Here is a 23479-nt window from a genome sequence, read left to right as displayed (position 1 = left end):
AATCAATGTTAAATTATAAATTAAAAAAAGAACAAGTTAACTGGAATGTTTTTATTGTTTGGTAGAGAATCTGTAATTGTTCCGGGTCTTCTTTATATCTCAGTTTTAAAATTGACCTAAAAGATTAAAAGAAGGAAAGCATGACAAAGGAGGAAAGCATGATCAATCTCGTATTTTGTTAGTAGGCATGTAAGCCTTTTTGAAAGGAAACTTGTCAATCCATCAAAAACCTGAGAGCACATATTCTTTAACCCAACAATTCACCTGTTAAGAATTTATTCCACAGATAAAGTCACATATATAAGTAAACCATATTCAGTGACATTAAGGAGAAATAATGAGTACAAACTGAGAGATGTTTTAAACACTAACACCTGAATTCCCGTGTTATGAGACTGGAAATTGGATATGTTCAATTGAATATGAAATTGTTCATATTCAACACATTTGATGTACAGAAATGGCCAATTCATATGGCTCAACTTAACACAAATTATGACAACTAAGGTCCTTCAACATTTATGGAATGCCTGACTGTGTACTGAGTACTGCTGCAGGCCATACGGGTTTGTCAGTGAACAAAGCAGATCAACTTGTTCTTGTGGTATTAAAACCCCAGATGACTGAGGACTGCATGAATACATGAAAGAAGCAGTGTCGACTGGAGAGAAACAAAGAAACCTGTATTCTATTTCTGACTTTGATCCTAAGTTTGAGTAAGCAATACTTCATTTACCTGTGATGTAAGTTTCTTGTCAACTCCTTAAACTTATGGAATTATCAGAATATGTGAACGTTTACAAAAGGATTTTAGCACCACAGAAAAGAAATACTGTGTGTTCATTCTACACTCCTAACTTAACACAGAAAATTTTACTTTATTAATTTACCTCTGAACAAGTTCCATGTAGGATTTTGTCAGTATTTCATGTTCTTCAGCCACAGACTCTAATTTCCTATTATGTTGGAAGAGATGCTCAATATCACTCTGGGCTCTTTCTGATTCAACCTGCTGTGCCTTTAGCAACACACCAAGCTCTTCATTTTTTCTCTCAACTTCTCTCAACATACCAGCAAGTGTCCGTGCCTAAAACAAAACCAAACAGAACACAGACTTTTCTACTTCCATGTGTATTGCTGGCTCAATTTCTACAATTTAAAAGATTTACTAAATATCTAAGAGGCAAGCATCTATTTGGTTATATAAAGTTTTATTAGTCACATATACTTATTAATTAACTACTTCTAATAAATCTAACACTGTTACATTTTTTTTACTTAAGAGATTGTCCTGACTAGAAAAATCTCGGCATGACCAGACGCAAGGAAATTAGCACAATTATAACAATAAGAAAGTAGGTCTACATTCTGTACTTAATTAAAAGGGTATGTGTGGTCCCTGGGGCGAGCCATCAACACTAAACCATAAAGTTTACACAAATCAGTTTTCCCATTTCACGGAGATATTAAAAATAAGATCTTAACTGTATTACATATGTTTAAGCAACACTTAAAATTAAGCTAGCACAATTAGGGAATACAGCCTAAATTAATATGAAAGTATTTGTGACATGAAACATTAAAGAAACAGAACACTAGAATGAGAAGTGAACAACCCCCAACACCCTTTAGCCTGAAAAATACTCTTATATTGAAATGCCAGATAAAAACCTAAGCCCTTCTCTTTTTTTTGACAGTCTATAAAGCAGTAATACCCCATTATTTAGCGTTATTTTTTATAAGAAACCTTTCCAGTAAAACAGATAAAACATTATATTCTCCAATAAAATGCAAGACATGTACAACAGACATAGAATATAAGAAAATGCTATGGAAAGGGAGAGGACAAAATGATTTTAATACCACTAATTTTCTTTGTTGAAATTTATGATAAATCCAATACATTGTTAAGACAAATGAATCCACGTCAACAGGAGAAAAGGAAAACATGGTTATATTTATTCATATTTTTTTCAAATATGAATACTCTGAGAAGACTCTAAAGGTATTTTATGTGTCACTGACTTTAATACCTCTCAAAAATCAAATGACTTTATTACAGTTCATCATAAATGATATCAAACTGTTGAGACTCTGTTTATATTTGCTAGGAATTTCATATTACTGCAGTAAGCTCTCACTCCTAATGTACATATTGTGTGTATATGTGCGCACAGCACAATGTCAGACTTTCTGAGCACCTACCATGTGCCAAGTACTGTGCTTGCTGGGGCCTAGAGATACCGAAACTATCTCGAACATCAAGGGTGGGGAGCAGGGTTGTATAATTTTCACATGTATGGGAAGGAGAAGACAAGAGACAGCTTCCTAAGAAATGGAAGTATTTAAACTAAAATATGAAGGCTTATTAGGAGTTAGGCAGAGAAAGAGGAAAAGGTGTTCTAGACATGGAAGAGCAAATACAAGGACAGAGAAACCTGAGTATGTCAACTAACTGCAGAGCAATAGAACTGCATAAGAAACTGCAAAGAAATCTGATATAGGTGATCGCAGAGAATGCACAGAAATGCAAGGAGATGAGGAATGAAAGTAATTTTAGAATCCTACGTGCCAAACTAAGGAATTTAAAATCATCTGCTGAGTAATGGTAAGCCACTACAGGTATATACCACAGAAGCAATAAAATCAGATTACAGCCTCAGAAATCACTGTAGGGGGAACAAGGGAGGGTGGAACCAAATACAAAAAGATGACTTGGGATGCACGTAGAGGGTGGGTGAAAAGGGCTCCAGACTGAAGGTAAAAAGACTAACTGGAGGATTTGCTATGATTCATATAAAAAATGAAAAGAATTTGACCTGTAGCAAATAGTAGCAAGAAGAAACAAGGCAGGAAAAGGTAATATTTAGAAGGTAGAATCAACTGGATTTGGTGAATGACTAATTGTAGGAAGTAAACTGTATGATTTCCAGGATTTTTATCTAGAACTCTTCAGAACAAGATGGAATATATAAAAAAGTAAATTTTTGAAATGGGTGATGAGTTCAGGACTGGTCATACTGAATGGGAAGTATTTGCTACATATTTAAAAAGAGCTATACAGGAAGCATTAATGCTTAGTGCAAAGTATCTGGGCTCAGCATATAAAACTGGTAACATTAACATTCTGGTAATGACTGAATCCCTGGACTATTTAAGGAAGGGCAAAGGACTTAGAACATAATGCCAGGAAAACCCAACATTTAAGGGTTGAATGGAGGAAGAGAAGTCCTTAAAGGATATAGGAAAAGAATATCCATTTAGCGTAGAAAGAAAATCAGAAGATATTGGGGTGACCAAAATTAAAGGGGGAAGGGTTTCAAGATGGAGGGAGTAGTGAAACGCTGAGAACAGTTTACTTCAAACACTAACAAAAATAAAATTTCGTACATGTTCTGCTTCATTTATTTTTCTACATATCAGATAAGTTTTTATATTGTACACACCTCTGTCTCAGCTTGAGTTCTTTGACAGCGATATTGAGCAATCAGTCTATCAGCCTGTGCAAGGGCTAGAGCTTTTGCTTCCAAAAGATCTTGTAGCCTGCTTTCTTTGGACTGTAAGAAGACAAACCATTTATCTTTATCACTTACCAGAAAAACATCTATTAAAGCTCAACTGTTATGTATAGTTAAAATAAGCTTGTACTCACGGCTAATGTGGACAGTTTCATCTCATATACATCCATTATGTCAGATATTCTCACATCATTAATTTGTTCCTTTACCTAAGTTTTAATACAACAGTCAAAAATCAGAAAACCAGAAATTTTAACACTCAACACAATAAAAAAAAATGCCTAGTGTGAAACCAAATCATTAAAACTTAATGGTAAAAAAGTAAAAAAAATTAATCCTGTATTAGGCAGTTCACAAACATTTCACTAACCTGGCTACTGCAGAAGAGTATCTGGGTAGGACTTGATATGCTTGTGGGATATATTTCTTAAACAGAGGGAGAGGAAGAGGGTGGACTAACTGGGGGAAGACTAGGGGGAAAATGATTGGTGTTAAAATGTGGGAATTTTATAGCTAATTTTTTTCTTTCTTTCCAAACTTTCTAGAATGTTGTTATTTTCATATTAAAAGATAAGGTTTCATTGATCAAATTGGCATCTTAAGTTATTTAAATAAATGTTATAATCAGGAGTGATATTTAGTTGGTATGTACCAGGCAGAATCCCATTTATAATGGTTATTTACCACTCACCACCATTCCAGCCTGAAGTTTCTCTATTAATTCCTCAATGTTCAATCCTGGAACTCTAGCTTTCAAAAGTGGAGGAGTTAAACATTTTACTGATGTTGGAAGACTGTGATTTAGAGATTGCAAGGGCATTCTTCTGGGCATATGTTCTGTTTCCTGTTGTCTATAGGCATTGTTTGCTGCTATACTTTCTCCAAGTCTGAATAGGAAGAAAGAAAGAAAGAAAGAAAGAATGAATGGATAGATGCATTACAAAAAAATAGTGGAAGGAGAGCCTGGGTGGCTCAGTCAGTTGAGGGTTCAACTCTTGATTTCAGCCTAGATCATGATCTCAGGGTTGTGAGATAGAGCCCTGCCACGGGCTTTGCACTAGTTTGAGATTGTCTCTCTCCCTCTCTGTCTGCTCCCCCACCCCACTTGTACCACACACTCTCTCTCAATAAATAAAATCTTAAAAAAAAAAAAAAAAATAGAGGAGGGTGCCTAGGTGGCTCAGTGGGTTAAGCTTCTGCCTTCAGCTCAGGTCAGAATCTCAGGAACCTGGGATTGAGCCCCACATCAGGCTCTCTGCTTGGCGGGGAACCTGCTTCCCCGTCTCTGCCTACTTGTGCGCTCTCTCTGTCAAATAAATAAATAAAATCTTAAAAAAAAAAATAGAGGAACGGGTAGTTAGTATAGAATTAGAGAATATTTAGAATGGATCTTTTTGGGGAATATAAGCCTTCAAATATTTTTGAAATAATCTTGGATCTATGATGAAGCCACATTTTGGAAAATACCCTAAATACTGTCAAGTAAATGCTTTTCTACTTACAATCCTTTATAATGACAATCTCACCTCTTTTCTGGAGACATTAGAACTAGTCTGTAAGTATGGATTATTTGTTAAACTTAAGTACAATGTTATTGCTGTTGGTAAGAACATCCTTCTTACCATGGGCAACATCACCTGTCCTTCACCTATGTCCTTCATTCTTACCCTTTCTCATTCAGAATCTTCTCACTAACCTGACTCCCATCCTGCCCCATTTATCATGTCTTGTTCCTGCCACAGGGTCTTTGAATGAGCTGTTCCTTTACTAGAATATTCTTCCCACCAGATCTGTATAGAGCTGGTTCCATCTTATTATCAGCTCTCAGTACAAATTCACTTTCTCAGAGAGCCCCCTACACTCATACTGACATGCACATTATGAAACTTAATTTTTTTAACTTGTCTCCCAGCTAGAATATAAACCATATGACAGAGGTTCCCAGTCTAATTTACTGCAATATCTAAAATGACTAGAAGAGGGCCTGGCACATACTTGGCCCTCACCAGATGGAAATGTACACCAAAAAACGTACTTATGTACCCACCCACCCATCTAACATATAAATTTACCTTATTAAACTAAGATGATATAAACAAAGGTATAAAAAGACATAAAATAAATGAACACCTGACATAGTTTCTAAAGAGAAAATTATGTAACACCAGTAAGACAGGGCAGCCAAGATATAAAGAAATGGTAGGAAGATCTCATATACAGGGTCAGAGGATGAGACTCCCACTTTCAGTGAAGCTGAAGCATTCCATTCTGAAACACAGGGGCTTTCCTTTATGTCAGATTACCACAACTGGAGCAACCAAGCTCCAGATGAATGAAGCAGCTTCATAGATCATTTCCAGATCTTAACTTGAGAAACTCCCTATCTGTCCATTTGTTTAAAAATATTTACAATGAAGAGAATTTTGATTATGTGGTCTCTAGGTCTTATTCTCCACAGTTCTTAATCTCTTAATTTATGACTAAATTATTAATTCTGAAAAATAAGTTTCTAAGTCAGTTAAAAGAAATAGCAGAGGGACTCCTGGCTCAGTCAGTTAAGTATCTGCTTTTGGTTCAGGTCGTGATCCCAGTGTCCTGGGATGGAGCCCCACCTCTCCCCATGTCAGGGGCTCCTAGCTCAGTAGGGAGCCTGCTTCTTCCTGCCCCTCCCCCCACTTCTGCGCACGCTCTCTCTCACTCTCTCAAATAAATAAATTCTTTAACAACAGAAAAATAGCAAATATTCTCCTAATGATTGAAATCAATGAGAATAGTGGGCAATTCTGCCTGGCCACTATCTATTTTACTTTCTGATAAAAGCACAAATTTTTTTTTTAAATCCTCCCACTGCCCCCAAATTAACTTTCACTTCATGTAGTTCTCACAGTTGAACCCTTGTTATCTGCCAAGGTCCTTCAATGGCAAATGACCCAGATTTGGTCAACAAAAGTGATGCTTAGGTTTATTTAAACAGGGCACCTGGGGCAGGTAAGCTCAGGTCATGATCCTGGAGTGCCAGGATCGAGTCCCACATTCAGCTCCCTGTTCAGCAGGATGTCTGCTTCTCCCCCCAACCTCTCTCCTCTCATGTTCTCTCTCATTCTCTCAAATAAATAAATAAAATCTTAAAAAAAAAAATACTTATTTAAATAACTGGGAAGAGAAGCTCTTTGTTTTCTTTCCTGTTTTGTTTTTGTTGGTTGTTTTTTAGTCCTAAAAGCCATGTTGTTTATTAAGTGTTTAATCTTTTAGAGCAGTTTCCCATTTTATCCTCTGGCAAACCCTTAAGCTGAAGATATTCTTCCTCACATCTAATCTGAATGTCTTTTTTTTAGGGGGGGGGGTGTATAGCTCACACAGGGAAAGCTCATTCTATGTAAGAACTAAAACTGGGTAAGATATAAGCATAGTCCAGAAGCTATTATATCAAATAGAGGAAGTGAGAGAAAGAGAGACATAGTGCCTGAAAAACATTTAACCCTCTGAAGCTAGCTTTTCCCTGAGTATACACCTGGTCTTTTCAGGTACTGAAATCAAATTTTCTTTTAATCACTTGAAAAATTACCAACATCAGAAGTCTCTGATTCACAGATTTTCTAATCTATCTGTGTTGAGGACTATTAAAGAACACAGCAGGATATTCCAGGACCACAAGAGATACACTGCAAATGACTACAACTCACACTAAAGCAGGAAAATCTGGCAGTGGAGCAGCTTCCAACAATATTCCCAGTCCAGACTGTACTTGTTCTCTATTATCTGATGTTAAAGCAAAAGCCAAGGGAGTAATCAGGCGTGGATCCTAAGCAAATCAAGAAACCAAAAAACAACAGGCACAAGGAATAAATAATGTCAGGATTTTTAAAGCAAGGTGAGTAAACAGAGCTAAACCATAAAATAATTCCAGGCAAATTCTGAAAGGTTTCTATCCGCTGTTTGAATGTATTCATTAGCCTTTACTTTGTTATAATTATCTATGCAGTCAATATGAACACTAGCTTTGAAAAAATCTGGCAAAAGTTTTGTTGTGCCTATGAAAATCACATCTTACATATTATGATGAATTTAAAATATGATCCACAACTGACTGATATTTTGAATTATTGTTTTATTTTTCTAGCTACCTTTAAAAGAAAATCTGACTGTAAGAACAAATAATCATTTCCAATAAAAGTAAAAAAAAAGTAAAACTCAAATTAACTAGAAAAATTCTAATTTTGTCACTGAAACAATTATATTTAACACATAAGTCCTTCATGTCAGTAAATATTTTACATTAGTACTGTAAGCTCCAAATCATTTATTCTGAAAAAATCTCCTAATTGACACAAAATCAGTTTGACCCAATTTTTAAGTTGTTAACAGAGAACAAATATTAAAATATGAATCCTTTATAATTATTTACATTTTACAATGTTGAGGGTCTTGTAAGTACTCAAGTATAATCTTATGCCACAGAACCATGTTAAAAGCTGGGCTTTAGGGTGGCTCAGTGGGTTAAAGCCTCTGCTTTTGGCTCAGGTCATGATCCCAGCACCCTGGGATCAAGCCCCGCATCGAGCTCTCTGCTTGGCGGGGAGCCTGCTTCCCTTCCTCTCTGCCTCTCTGCCTACTTGTGATCTCTCTCTGTCAAATAAGTAAAATCTTTAAAAAAAAAAAAAAAAAAAAAAAGCTGGGCTTTATCTCCATAACCCTCATTGTAACCCTTCATAATTGCTCCCATGGAGGGGAATTCATTATTTTCATTCTGTAGTTAAGGAAGCTACAGCTCAGACAAGTGAAATAGCTTGCTCAAGTCTGCAATGACTTGACTGACTGGTGGAGTCAACATCTGAAGCCCATCTCTTCAGCATTATGCTCTCCAAAGCGTACAAGGGGCTCCTGTATAAGGTTTCAGTTTTGACTTCTACCCTGTCTATATAGACCAGAACCATCTTTGTTTATTATAGTAACTCAATTCACACATGTTTGCTAAGTATCTATTTTAAGTCAGGTTTTGTGGCTATCAAGGTAAACATTAGAGTTCTTATTCAGCTACCATCATCAAAATTCGTGAGTCAGCTATTCTCTGCATGCCCTCTCTGGTCTTAATATCACTCACAATCATGTCCTTTTCTTCCAGATGTGTCCCTTATCCCCTTAACACTCGACATCATCAATCCCAACCAAAAACAAAAACTCCAAAACAAATAACACTTCCCCTTCACTGCAGTGCTATTAGAAATAAACAAAAAAACCTAAAGTATGGCACAAGAAAGGAAAAAGGCTGAAGAAGCTCTACTATCATGAACATCCTATACATTATAGTCACAAGCATTTATGTTCAATTCCTGCAAAACTACGTAAAATTACAGTGTACTGGGAATAAAATAGCTACTTAAGGCAATTAACTCTTTTCTGATAGCCAATTCTAAGATAAACACTTTCTAAACCTCAAAATATTAAAACAGAAACTCACACTTAGGAAGCATTTATGTATGAATAAACTTCAATATTTGAGGAGTTTACACTCACCTGAAGGATTTTATAGAAGCTTACTTCCATACCAGGAACCAACTGTTTAAGTCTGTTCATCAAATCAAGAGTTTTCAAAACTACATCAGCAGCAAGTTTGCTTAAAAATAAATATTTAAATTAGATAACCAAAAAGTTGCTTAGAACTTTATTTCTGTCCATGATTTTACAGAAATTCTGAAAAAACCAACACTTTTGTTTTTAAACCTCAGGAAGATAAAGTATTGTTTCTTTTGAGAAGTAAAAATATAACAGAGACCAGCATCCTTATAACCCAACACCCCAAAAGAACAAATTGGCATTAACAGTCTAAATTCAGACAGTGTTTTCAAATACCACTGAGCTTCCACTTTCTGAGCCAAATTACCAACAGCATCAGCAAAATGACCTACTTAATTTTTAGCTTTTTCACTGGAATATCAATAAAGGGCAACCTTAAGCAATACAGAATACCTTACGTTTATCAAATAAATTATACTAAGCCATGTTCTTAGCCACATACCACAAAAGGAGTATAAAAAAGTAAAAAAAAAAAAAAAAGTAATCCTTGTTCTTGAGGAGCACAATTATTGACAATTATGTCATTTATGGAAATTGGAACAAATCAATGTCTAGTATTCAGGTCCTCAATAAAGATTTGTTAATGGACTTAATTCATGCGGAAAAGGAGCAATAAAATAATCTATCTCTCTCATCACTATCAGTGAAAATTCACCTTTAAACCATAAGTCTTAACATGCTTAGGAAAAGAACTGTCTTTTTTAGTAGGAAACCTTCAGTAGTAACTGATTTCCTGGTAATAAAAAAAATGACCTTCTGTTTTTTCATGCCTTTTTGTTTAAAACACAAAATTACTGAGGCAATGTCAGAAAGAACCTCCAGAAAAGAACTATGAAAGACACTTCAGGATAATCAAAAATTAAAACAAAAAACAAACCTAAACAATGAAAAACAAATCATGGATGTTAAGATTATCCTTTCTTCAAGGCATGTAATCTATGAATTGAATGAATTTTTAAAAAATTATGAAAAAACTTGTTAATTCCCTGCTACACCTTGAGTTAATAATGCATACCCAAGGATTACCTCCAAGAGGAGAGAATCACTAGATCTTTTGATTTTTATTATGTTTGGTATTACCATTTTGCCATTTGGATTTTATATACTCACCACAATTCAGAATCTGCTACCTTTGTTCCAAACCCCAGATCAATCTTGCCGTATGTAAATTGTTGTTCTATCAAAGTGGTACATTTGATAGTAGTCAGAGTTTTTGCAACATGCATTTTTAGAGAATCATCTCCACACAGAGGTTAAGTTTTGTTAAGGAATACAAACAAAAAATTCTCAAAAAAACCCTTATATTCGTATAGCACTTCACAGTATTAAGAGTGATTCCATACAAATTATCTTGTCACTGCACTTCCATATCATCATTGTTACACTAGCTCAATGACAGATTAGGAAACTAACGCTTAGAGCATTTAAGTGACTGGTAAGTGGCAAGAGACGGGACTGACACCATGTCTGTTACTCTGCTGGATGTTAGTATTTTCTTAGAAGCTTATTACAGTGGTTCAATATTTGCTGAACTAAGGGAAGTCATTTTTTTCTATTTTGTAATATTGTAAGTTAACTTGAGTATCATTTAAAAAGTATCAAATTTGGCTTAAAACGGTACCAATTCTGAGGCCTGCATATATTACAGATAGATATCAACAATCAAGCAAAATAATCATGTGTCTCTACAGCAGTGGTTTTCAACTTTAGCTGCATGTTAGAATCATGTGAGTAGTTTGATAAATCAATCACAATCTCCCCACTGCCCACACACCAGGGCTCTAGATTACTCCAATCAGGTTAGAATTGCTGGAAGTAAGGTTCAGGTGTCAGGATTTTTAAAATGTTCTTCAGGTTATTCTAATACATAATCAGGATTGAGAATCACTGCTGTAGGGAAGAGAAAAATTAAGGAGCAGTAACTCTGAGAAGAGAGTAAATAGATGTGGAATTTGCTCTAGGGCAGGACGAAGTTGAGCAAATTCTTACTACTGAGATATAAGGAAACTTGACCAAGTAAAGATAAAAGATCTGGTTGAGATATAAAGGTTTCTTGTTGATAATAATAAAAACACATTAATGAAATATTTTTTAAAAATGGGACTTGGGCTTCAAAAGGCTTAGAATTAACTGATCTAAAAGAAAAGAGCAAACACAAGAAAAGACCTAAGAAAACCTGAATACAAAAGTTAGGCGGTGACACAAATTGAACTCAAGGTTTTCTTTTTTTGTAATGAATGAAATTGTCTTGATATGTGTCTTTTTTTATAACCTAGTATATCACCTTTATTAAAATATTTCTAGAGGCTTTAACTTTCAGTAAAAATTAGAATATAAGCTAAAATACTAACAACTCTACCAATGTTTGTTTATTCTCTGATACATTGAACCAGTGATGGCCCCACAAATCATCCAGAGAAAGCAATTAGCATTAGAAAGTAATAAAGCGGTTATTTTAGAATGTATCTCTTAATCTCAAATTGCAGTAAAAATGTACAAATCAAGTTTAAAAAGTTTAAAAAGTTAAAAATTATGAAATATTCTTTAGTTTAAAAGTTTTACTAGAAAAATAAGGAAAAAAATTCTGGACAACTTCTTCATAGACTCCTCATTCATTGAGAATTAGTTCTATAGTTTAAACTCCAATTCAATAATCCTGAATTGATATACAAGTATGAGAAGTGACACATTTACAAACAAAGACAAAATTGCAGTAAAAGTGATGCTAGAAAAAAATGAATGGCTAGTTTCCATGTTTTAACAGTAAAGGATATTTAACAAAACTTCAGTGGCCTTGACCATCCTTTCACATTTTTTTTTTAATAAGGCTTCATCTAGATTTTGTTCTGTGAACTGAAGTTGATCAAGGATTGTAGGCAGCAGAAGGGTCACAAAACGGTCAGCTGAGGAACAGTTAGCAGTATCTACAACGTCCTGGAGAATTAACCACCACCAGTGATGAAAAATAAAGATGGAATACAGAACGCAGAGTCATCACCGAGCAGCAACATTCTCATCAAATCTCTTCTAATTACTTCAATATTTAATTGACCTGTGTCTCCTATTTAAAACCTACCCTTTTATCCAATTTAGATGGCTATGATGACCTTTTTCTTAAATGAAACAATAAGGTTTTAAGCTACTTAACTGCAAACAAGACTTTCCCAGGGATTGTGTCCATGATTTGAAAACAAGAATCCTGAATTTGTTAAGTGCAATTACAATAATTAAATAACTATCACTGGTCTTAATACTTTACAATCATGAATAATTTCCATCAGAATCTTGAAGACTTTTTTAAATGCTAAAACTGATTAACAGTTAAGACCAACATAAAACAGAGTAATTTGTCCATCAGATCCAGTCATGAGGGAAATACTCTAAGATACTGTGGTAGGCAGAATGAGTACAAAAACAGGGACAATAGTACAGAATGTTAAGTGAGCTAGAAAGTATAATAAAGCGGAATGTAATGGCCTCTAGGGAAAGAATTTTTGTCTATATCCCAAGTGCCTAGCAGTGTCTGACATGTTTCACTGCATGTTAGTGACTGAATCCAATGTTCCTATATTAGTCCAGTCAATAGGCTAATAAAGACAGCAGACAGTATCTACCAAGATGGAGGAACAGAATGTGACTACTGCAAGAAGTATAGGCAGACAACAAGCTGTAAAATCTCAGCAAATACTTTTACTTATTACACTGAAAGGAGTATATATAAGCTATTTAGTGCAAAAAAAGAAAACACAACGTTCCTGACTTTGTCCAAAAAAGGGAAATTCAGTGACCGAAAGAAAGGGAGTTAGCTAAATGTTTTCCTAAAGTGTATAAACAATTAGTTTATTGTGGATGTTTTTGAAAGTAAACTGTTCACTGAGAATCGTTAAATGGAAAAGTCAATTTGTCTATTATTATATTACCTCAAATATTTCCTTGAACAAATCCAAGGCTAAAATAGAACAGTTTTCTGACCCATCCAGAGGTTGGCTTGACCAACGAAGTAGAGCCACTGTAGGTTCTAAACATTTAGAACGGCTTCCCAGAATGGTGTTGCCAGATGGAGACTGTTCAAATATCATCTGAGTGAGGACGTGGCGCAGCTGAGTCACTGAACAGAAGGCAAGAAGTAATTCTAAAACCTGTGCAATATAAAGTCTTCGTTAAATGTCAATTTCATTGGCCTTTAATGTACAAAACAACCAAGTGATCAAGCTGAAAATGACATTTTTAAAGAAGATACTTTAAAACAAAAATTAAAGACAGCTTCCAATTTTTCTTTAAGTAATATTTTTCAAAATGCAAGGTTATAAAATTTGTTAATGGTAGTTACTCCTAGTAAGCAGAGCTGTGAGAGCCAAAGAAAGGAGGGCATCTTCAACTAATATCATGTCTTCTATAGTACTTAGTTGTTTTTGTTTTTCAAAGCACAGATATACTGTTTTTACAGTGAAAAAAAAGTTAGAAACTACCTGCAATCATGCTGAGATTTGAGAATTCCTATAAAGCATACTTTAGGATAATACTGAAAAGTGGTATTCCTAAGCTTTAAAACCTTAAGTATGGCTATTTCTACATCGTGTGCATGCTTTTGACATTGTAGCTGTTAACTCCTCTATTCTACACCTCAGTTCTTTACATCATAAATTGGGCCTTTATAACATCACATAACATCCCACACCAACATATTTATTAGCTAATTAAGTTCTACCTCATTTCATATACTACCAACCTATCATTTAAAATAAATCACTGGCATCTCTTTGCCTATCCACTTATTTTCTACCTTTATCTGTATTTCTATAAATGACATATAATTGGGATTTGTGTTTTGACCAACTTGACAGCATCTGATTTTAATAGAATTCAGCCCATTAACATTTACTATGTAACAAATGATAATCCTTGATTTATTCATTTTCAAATATAAATTATAATACCTGTTTTTGAATAGGTAATACATTTACTTGGTTCCATGGCTAAACAAAGCAGCCTGATCTCTAGCTACACTCCCTGAAGGCAAGCAATGTCATCAGTTTCTCTTTTCTCTTACCAGAGACATATTATACTCATGTAAGGTATGTAATATGTAATATGTCATATAATATGTAATATGTAATATGTCATGTAAGAAAATACCTTCTCATATACACTTCTTAAGTATAATGTACAGAAGTAATAAATCACTAGTACAAAGGTGGATGGTTTTTCCAAGGTGAACATACCTGTGTAAGTAGCAACCAGATCAAGAGAATTCTACTAAAACTCCTGAAGTTCCTGGTGTACCTCCCAGACAATGCCTCAGTCAAATTCGTCAGATTTCTGACACTGTATATTAATTTTATCTTAGCTTTTCTTGCATCTTTGCATTTCTACACTTTTTAATCAGCTTGCCAGTTTATATAAAACAAGTCACATGGAACTTTATATATAAATAGAATCTTACAGTGCATACCCTTCCTTCCATCTGACTTCTTGAGCTCAGCAGGTTACTGACATTCATTCATATTATTGCACACAGTTGCACTTTACTCATCCTAATTGCTGTGTAGTTTTCCAATATACAGATGCGCCATAATTTATCTGCCCATTCCACTATTAATAGCATTTGGATTAATTCCTGCCTTATAGGAGTAGTACAGCTATACACGGCCTTTGGTGAATGTATGTATTTCATTATTTGGGTGAGTGAAATTGCTGGCTCATACTCTATGCATGTCCAAAATTTCTAAATAATACCTATTTTCATAAGTGGTTGGGCCAATTTTCAGCCCACGAGTACGACAACCTTATGGGATTTTTATATTCATATCTAAATATGATGCTATTCATATTTTTAATTTTAACCACCTGGTGGGCACATAGTAGCATCACATTATCATTTAAATTTGCATTTCCCTGTAGGTTAATAAAGTTGAACAGCAATTTCATATTTATTGACCAATTCTTTTTGTTGCTCAGATTATCTGTTGAGTTCAGTGTTTCTTTGATTTATAAATACACGTTTTTAAATATATATAAAATAATAAATACATATATTTTAGATCAGAGTACTCTGTTGTATACATGTATCATAGGTCCCTTTTCCCATGCTGTGGGTTGCCTTCCACTGTGTTACTGGCAGTCTTTATCAACTTTTTCTTATATAGCTTGTGCTTTTGTTTCCTATTTAAAAAGATCTTTGTCTTTCTCAAGGCTGTAAAGATATTCTGCTAGGCATTTCTTCTCTAAGTTCACTGTTTACCTTTCAGATGTAAATCTACAGGCTTTCTGGAACTGATTTTCACATTTGATGTGAGGTAGGAAACAAAATCCAGTTTCTTCCCATATGGATATTCAGTTGACCCAGTATCATTTACTGAAATGACCATACTTTCAGAAATGCACTGTTAACATTGAGGAGACCGTATGTTATGGTTTGGTTTTAAACTGTACTCTGTTTCAGGTGACTAGCTGTCTATCCTTATGACAGTACTGCACTGTTTTAATTATTGCAGCTTTATAGTAAGTCTTGGTATTCTGGTAGTATTTAGAAGTCCTCCAACATTCTTCATTTTTTTCAGGATAGCATTAGTTATTTTTAGACTTTCCCAATGTCCACATACATCAAAATCAAAACAAGTACAAACACAAAAAACACTAAAACCTGGTATGAATTTGAAACTCTTCTAATCTATGAACTTGATATATCTGTATTATTTAGGTCTTTTATACCTCTCAATGTTTTATAATTTCAGAGTAGAGAACTTGTATGTGTTTTGCTGGATTTATCCCTAAGCATCTGACATTTTTAAAAATCCAAAAATGGTATCATTTTTAAAACTGCATTTTCTATTTAACATTTTCTACATGTCTTTTGATGAGCTTATGGACTTGTTTGTCTTGATTACGTGGTTTAGGAGTGGAATTGCTGTGTCACGGTACACATATATTCATTAGGCACTGTGAAACAATTTTTAGTACGGTGAACGAAGACTTGAGAAGGGCTCTAGAGTACTGGTAATGCTATATTTTTTTATCTAGATAATGGTTATATGACTGTGTTCAATTTGTAAAAAATTCAGAGACCTGCAAACTTAAGATTTTTCTGCACATTACAGTTTTCAAAAGTTTAAAACAAAAGTCATAATTTTATATACCTTTGAAGAAGAATCAGGATCCTTTCCATTAAGAAGACCTAGTACTTGATTGAGACATGAAGAAAAATGCTCATACCTAAGTTTAAAAATATACATCAAATGATAATTATGAAACTGACACATCAAAAGGATTTATATACAAAATAAATATAAAACTTAAGTATATTTTCTTTCATCTATTTATTTTGAGCTTCTAATATAGAACAGCCGTTGAAAAATTTATACTTTCTTTTTTTTTTTTTTAAGATTTTATTTATTTATTTGACAGAGAGATACCACAAGCAGATGGAGAGGCAGGCAGAGAGAGAGGGAGAGAGGGAAGCAGGCTCCCTGCTGAGCAGAGAGCCTGATGTGGGACTCAATCCCAGGACCCTGAGATCATGACCTGAGCCGAAGGCAGCGGCTTAACCCACTGAGCCACCCAGGCGCCCGAAAAATTTATACTTAAAACTTAAAACATTCCACCACTATGATACACATAAATTGACTCTGTTATCTATTGAACAGTGAAAAAAACAATGATTCATGTGGCAATAAATAAATCATTGAAACTTTCAGTACTTTGATTTTTTTTTAAGATTATTTATTTATTTATTTGAGAGAAAGAAAGAAAGAGAGAATGAGAGAAAGACAGCATGAGAAGGGGGAGGGTCAGAGGAAGAAGCAGACTCCCTGCCTTGCAGGGAGCCCGATGTGGGACTCAATCCCAGGACTCAATTCCGGGACTCCAGGGTCATGACCTGAGCCAAAGGCAGTTGTTTAACAACCAACTGAGCCACCCAGGTGCCCTGACTGCTTTTTTTTTTTTTTTTTAAAGCTACTTTCAGTTTGTAAAAATTCAAAGAACATGAAATATTCTAATAAATTAGGCAGCTATTTATTTATAAAGCACTTAGAATAGCTAGATATTATATCAGGTTCGGCAGATAGAGAGGTAAGGAGCAGGGCCCTGTGTTACAGAACTCTTTAAGAGCTACTAGAGGTACTACCCACATTATTGTCTATGTGACTAGTGCATCCTGTGTTTGGGAGAACGATGCTCTGTGAGAGAGCTAACAGTCTAAGAATGAAGGTGGAAACATAGAATATTATATAATGTGAAATATAACACTATCATGGAGAAATATGTAGAATGCTAGGAGGATGAATATTGAATCCAGACTCAGTGTGCCAGGCCTGATCAGATGAGGTTTCCCACACTTGAATCTTAAAAAATAAACAGGAATTAGACATATAAAGCAAAAATTATTCCAGCTTTCCAGCAGAAGTACTTCAGAGGAAATAGCGCATAGATACACAAAAGGCATTTCTAGCAAGTTGGAGATTCTATTTACTGTCTGAAGTGATGAGGGAAAAGTAGATAAGAAAATGTAAAGAAACAAGGCTGAGCGGTTCCCAGAGATCAGATTTTAGAGGGCTATACTGAGAATTTTGTTTACCTTGAATGCAATGGGAAGATCATAGATTGTAGAAGGGACATACGGTTGAGGGAAATGTTGAAAGTCAAATTAAAGTGAAGGGAGTCAATGGGATAGGAGACATTGAAGAGACAAAAGATACTATTAAAAAAAATAGGACAGAATGAGATTTAATGTATGGAATAAATGTGTTTTTTAATGATGTATTTATTTATTTATTTGACAGAGAGATAGAGAATACAAGTAGGCAGAGCAAGAGGCAGAGGGAAAAGGAGAAGCAGGTTCAATGCTGAGCAGGGAGCCCAGTGCCGGGGTTGATCCCAGGACCCTGAGATCACAACGTGAGCTGAGGACAGCTGCTTCACCGACTGTACCACCTAGGCACCCCAAGGTATGTGTTTATAAGCAAAACAAGATGACACTAACAAGAGCAAAAATTTGAAAGAATTCCAATCAGATAGGATTCAGTTTGGCTTTTTTTCCATGAAACAAAGATAAGGTCATCTTCTGAGTGAAAAGTGGCAAGAGCCAAGTAGTAAATATTTGAAAGGGCCACCGTAGGAAATGTGAAAAAAAGCTGGGAATAAATATAAGAAGTGCTGTCCAGATAAAGTTAGAGATAGTGAATATGTAGAATATGAATTCATGAAGTGTGATTTTCTCAGGTTTTGACTAGGAACCCAGACATTACATTAGACTTTGGAACAGATTTAGGAATATTTTGCTAAATGGTACAGCAAATAAACAAGAAGATAACACTATTTAACATTTCCTTTCTTGAGGTGATTCTGGAGTTCCAGGCTAGATAAAAAAAGAAAACAGATAATGGAACTGAGATTTACAGAAGAAGGGATTAAGCATCCCTTACTAACGCTAAATCAGATTATATTTTTGGTCCTCCTGCAGAGGTATACCCTGTTTACTTAGAACTTGTTAAATAAGCACTATTTGGTGGCCAGACGGGTGTTACACAGAATATACTGGGAGGACTCTTAGAACAGATAAAGGGAGGACAATTAAGGAAGGGCACTCTGGAAGAATGTTTTCTTATCCACCAATGCTGTAGGATTCCTTTTCCTTTAGTGCTCACGGTTCTTGGTTCCTGCTGCTTCAAAGAATGAAGAGGTAGACCAGATGAAGAGTTATGGACAGCAAAGCAAAGTGTACTGAGTGATAGTACAAAGCTCTGGAAGAGGGAGGGGACCCAAGAGAGTTGCAACCAGATTTCTTAAGTCTAATGGTTTTTATGGGCTTGTTGGCAGGCTGTTTTAATCTGATTAATCCTCCATGAGCCTGTCACCCAATCAGGACTTTTGTCATCTACCTATCACGGTGCAAACAGTGGAGAAGCTACTTCTAGGATGGTTTAAATCCTTTCTTCTTAGGGCAGGGCCCCTTGTCCCTGCCTGCCTTTTCCCTAACTATCCATTACTAATGTGAATGCTTCTTGGGTCTGTAAAACAATTAACCATATGGGTAGTGGTCAAACTTCTCCTAGTGGTTAGCTTTTGCTTTTTTAATGTTTAGATTCTATGTTCTTTAAAATCTAGGACTATATCTTTGTACAGTTTCTGGATTCCATGTTCTTCAAAGATTAGGGGCTATGTGCTCAAATTCCTGTCCTGCTAACACTCCCACCTCCCCCAGTACTTGACCACAGCAGGGGCTCCATAATTATCTTCTCATTTGTGAATGATTAATTGAACTCTTTGAAGCAATTTCTACAATTTCCTGACCCATGACCACAAAGCAGCAGAAGCACTGGGAAAATTTAACTTAAGGTATAAAAAGGCCACGGGTTTCTGAGGGGCAGTCAGTTAATTGTCCAAGTCTTGACTTCGGCTCAGCTCCTGATCTCAGGGTTGTGAGATCTAGCCCTTTCTTGGGCTCTGCACTGGGTGTACAGACTGCTTGGTATTCTCTCTCTCCACTCCCTCTGCCCTTTCCCTATCCCTAAAAAATAAAAGCTATTAAATGGCCATGAGCTCTTTGGAAAACAGTTGATAACTGATCTCAAAAGATAAATGATCACATGAAATGCCACTGAGATAGAATGGGCATATAAACATATATTCTCATTCTACCTTATGACAGAAGAGAGGCACATGATGAAGAAAATGCTATTCATTTTTATGCAAAAAAGACAAATATACTGACATGAATGTCCCTATAATAACAATGTCTTTCCAAAAACTGTAATGTTCAAGATTTAAATCCGATGCTGGAAAAGATTAATCAAGATGTATACACTTCAGAGAGTGATACATTATTTATCTAAGACAAAGACTGAAACACACCTCTCCCCCATGTTCTTATATACATTTCAGGCCAGAAAAGCAAAAAGAATGAAAATAAAGCACATCAAAACATTTCAACTGAGTCCCTTGTTCATTAGTAGAATCCCAGTTTACTAAATCTGAAAAGGCAGTTTTATTCCTCACAAACATATCTTGGTTCATTGAAAAGAAAAATAAAACAAAGCAAGTCTTAAAATTTGTCAGAGAGCCATACCTGGTAAGATAATCAGCAATTTTAGGATTCTTAAGGAGATCCATCAGTAGATCAACTGAATACTTCCTAGTTAATGTGCCATCACCATTTATGAGTATATTAAATATTAGCTGAAAAGTCTGATGAATGTTTCGAGCATGGAACAGCTTAAAAGCAAATTAGGGAAAGTATATCACACAAAAAATTTAAGTTGACACCATTAGCTTAACAAAGTCTCAGTAACTTTAAAAATATCATAGAATATAAATTTCAAAACTATTTTCAAAAATAATAAAAATAAATCATATTTACCTTTTCCCCAACCTCTTCATTTAATGTCAAACTGGATAATATTGAAAGTGCAAACACAACCACAGTTAAACTACTATGGGCCAGGAAACTTATAAGAGTTCGATAAAAAGATTTCACATTATTCTGAGAAAGAAAAAAATTTTTAAATAAATTAGAATAAAAAATAATTAGTTTTATATTTTGGTTTAGAAAGTGTAAACTTTTCTAAAAGAGTAGGTAAACTTTTATTAAACATCCTTATCAATTTAAGATATTACTCAAACACTTCTATGGCTCAAGACAACTTCCACCTCCAAAGTACCTCCAATACATAAACAAATGAGATACTGTTTAATTTGAAATAAACAGGTAATATTGGATATTGCACAGCAGGGGAATTGTTCACAAAGTACCTTAGAGAATCAATGAACTTTCTTGATTTGACGTATTTCTAACACTGGTTCAGCTAACCTAACTCGTGTGCTTTCACTCATTTCAAGTGCTGGTAGTTGTAGTAATTTATTCATGGATCTTTCTGGTGGAGGTGCCATTGATTTTGTGGATATATAAGTTCTAAGGCAAATGGGATTGCCAGCGATGTCTGTCCTTTCTATTAGTACAAAATACTTTAGCATATCTTGAATTATTCAGCGTAAGAAATAATGGGATGCTGTAGAGAAGGAAAACTTCTAGTACTCAACATTTTCATTAATACTTACCATCTTAAATACAACATGTGCAAAGGTTGGAACACGTCAAGTTAATTATGTGTCAATCTGTTCCTTAAGTTTGATGAGTCAGATGGATGAGACATGAGAATTCTTAATTTTTTTAAAGAAAAATATGGACATAATTTTCTTTAAGCATAGAACCCACCACGAATATCCAAAACTTACCAAAGTCTTTATGTATGTTTGAACAGAAAGATTCTGTCGACAAAGATTTGCCAGTAATCCTAGACAAGGCATTGTTAACTCATCTTCAGAAGACTGACTGTTGTTTTAAGGAAGATAATAAAAGATAAAAGCATTAAGTTCATTCTAAATTACTCTATTTTATAGTAATTTAAACTCCTTTCTTTATGCAAAAATGATTAACATGTGAAGACAGTCAAGCTTTGAATACTGACCATTCATTTCATATTCTGAAACTAAGTGATCTTATTCGATTATGGCATAGAAATAAGGAGATATTGTCAGAATGACCATGTTCTATCTCATTCATATATTCTCCTATCAAGATTAAACATAAGCATAAAATTTTCAGTTGCAACAGTTTTTTTTCTGTTCAAATCAATTCATTTCATAAATTATTGTCATAATAATTAAAGCTGGTTAATACAATTTGATCCCTGAAATCATCTAAAAGGAGTAAATAAGAATTGGATTCCCACTCAATTTAAAAAGTTGGAAAATATTGGGACGCCTGGGTGGCTCAGTCAAAAAGTTGGAAAATATTATCTAAGAAAAACCAAATTATTATAGTTTTACTTTAAAAATAAATCAACAGATTATTTGGTTACTGCTTGGTTGCGTACTCACATATGATCTATCAGGAAGGTAATTAATTCATCTATATTGGCACCAGAATGGAAAATTTTGACGTTGTATGTTAATCTCTGCAGAAGCTGAATGCACTGAGAATAAGAAAATACTAGTGAATATAAATATAAAAATATACTCTTTGCTTTTAAGTATGGACTTCTAAGCACATTCTGAGCATGTCACCATTTTAGGAAGCAGAGTTTTGAGCAAGAATTTTTCTATTTCTTAAAATGGTTCTGTTTTTTAAACATAAAGTAATGAGACTACTAAGAATTTTAGGGCTCATCTCCTGATTACACACATTTCTATATAATCTGTCTCAAACAGAGCATCTTATCATCAACCTGGTTCACTTAACCATATTAAACATATACACACACTAAAACATATACATATATATATATTTTTCATATTTTGCCATCTTTAAAACCACATGTCAGATTAATTGGTGATGGTTTCCTTTCTTGCAGCTGATGGCATTTTAGGTTCAACAAAATATCTGTATGAGACCTTTGAGTCTATGCAAAAGGAGACTAAATCTATAGCTTTAATTTTTTGTAGAATGTTTCCTCAGCAGACTGGGACTAGAATTCAATTTGCAATTTTAATACGAATAGCTTATATCTCAAAATGTTTACATCTGTGTTTTTAAGTCTGTCAAAGTGATTAGATTTGCTTTTCTTCAAAACTAATTGTAGATGTAGATAAGCATCCCTTCTCTAGAAACTTCTAAATAGTAGTACATGTGTGATTAACCAGCTCTTAAATTTATTAATGGCAAGAACTGACCTATTCATGCAGAATTATGTGGGTATATACACCATAAATTAGCAATTTAAAATACATACTGTCAATTTTGATATGCAAATAAAGAAAGAAAAACAAGTATAAGTGAAGAGTACTGTGTAGGTGTGTGTACCTGCAAAAACACCGAATCACTATGGCAAGTGCTGCTCCGACAAACCACTCCTGCCAGTACGCTATTCAGGTTATATGTATTCTGAAGACAGTCTCTGGTTTCATTGTCTACAGCTGTAAATTAAGATAAAATGACACCAAATATAATTTTTCTATATGATCTTCATGGATAAAAGATAAATAATTTTAAGTTTATTTTATATTAAATTTACTGTGCTTAAGAATACCAAGTATGATATGGCTATTTTATTTATAATTACCTTCCAATTCAGAAGTTTAATCACAGAAATAGTATGAGCTGGAAAACGAAAGGGAATATGAGCTTTTCCATTTTTGTCAATAAACAAACGATTTTTCTATGTGGACTAAATTAATTTAAAGGAAAAAACTTGCTTTACATATTTGGAAAAGTTTCGCAATTTAAAGATAATCATCTCAACTTTTTCGTAATTTAAAACTGCTCTAGAGAATAAGTCTATTGGGTGCCTGAGTGGCTCAGTCCTTAAACATCTGACTTCAGCTCAGGTCAGGATCCCAGGGTCCTGGCATTGAGCCCCACATTGGGCTCCCTGCTCAGTGGGAAGCTTCCT

The 23479-nt window shown here is 34.6% G+C and overlaps 1 protein-coding gene across 1 annotated transcript in view; it reads right to left on the bottom strand.

Moving 5' to 3' along the window:
• Positions 1 to 23479, bottom strand: part of CIP2A (cellular inhibitor of PP2A) — a 36229-nt gene that overhangs the window by 6526 nt on the left and 6224 nt on the right. Inside the window, exons 3-17 of the mRNA XM_032349834.1 lie at positions 22891 to 23003; positions 21969 to 22063; positions 21324 to 21420; positions 20449 to 20571; positions 20158 to 20303; positions 16229 to 16304; positions 13013 to 13231; positions 11867 to 12026; positions 10203 to 10344; positions 9033 to 9132; positions 7202 to 7320; positions 4210 to 4405; positions 3653 to 3727; positions 3447 to 3557; positions 891 to 1087 (exon numbers count right to left, since the gene is read on the bottom strand). Of these exons, the coding sequence (XP_032205725.1) occupies positions 891 to 1087; positions 3447 to 3557; positions 3653 to 3727; positions 4210 to 4405; positions 7202 to 7320; positions 9033 to 9132; positions 10203 to 10344; positions 11867 to 12026; positions 13013 to 13231; positions 16229 to 16304; positions 20158 to 20303; positions 20449 to 20571; positions 21324 to 21420; positions 21969 to 22063; positions 22891 to 23003 (1969 nt within the window). The remainder of the gene's footprint in view (positions 1 to 890; positions 1088 to 3446; positions 3558 to 3652; positions 3728 to 4209; positions 4406 to 7201; positions 7321 to 9032; positions 9133 to 10202; positions 10345 to 11866; positions 12027 to 13012; positions 13232 to 16228; positions 16305 to 20157; positions 20304 to 20448; positions 20572 to 21323; positions 21421 to 21968; positions 22064 to 22890; positions 23004 to 23479) is intronic.

Source organism: Mustela erminea, chromosome 1 (genome assembly GCF_009829155.1).
Source record: "Mustela erminea isolate mMusErm1 chromosome 1, mMusErm1.Pri, whole genome shotgun sequence".
In the NCBI taxonomy this organism is placed as follows: Eukaryota; Metazoa; Chordata; class Mammalia; order Carnivora; family Mustelidae; genus Mustela; species Mustela erminea.
Note: the sequence above shows the minus strand (reverse complement) of the source record. Positions and strands in the feature narration are given on the sequence as shown.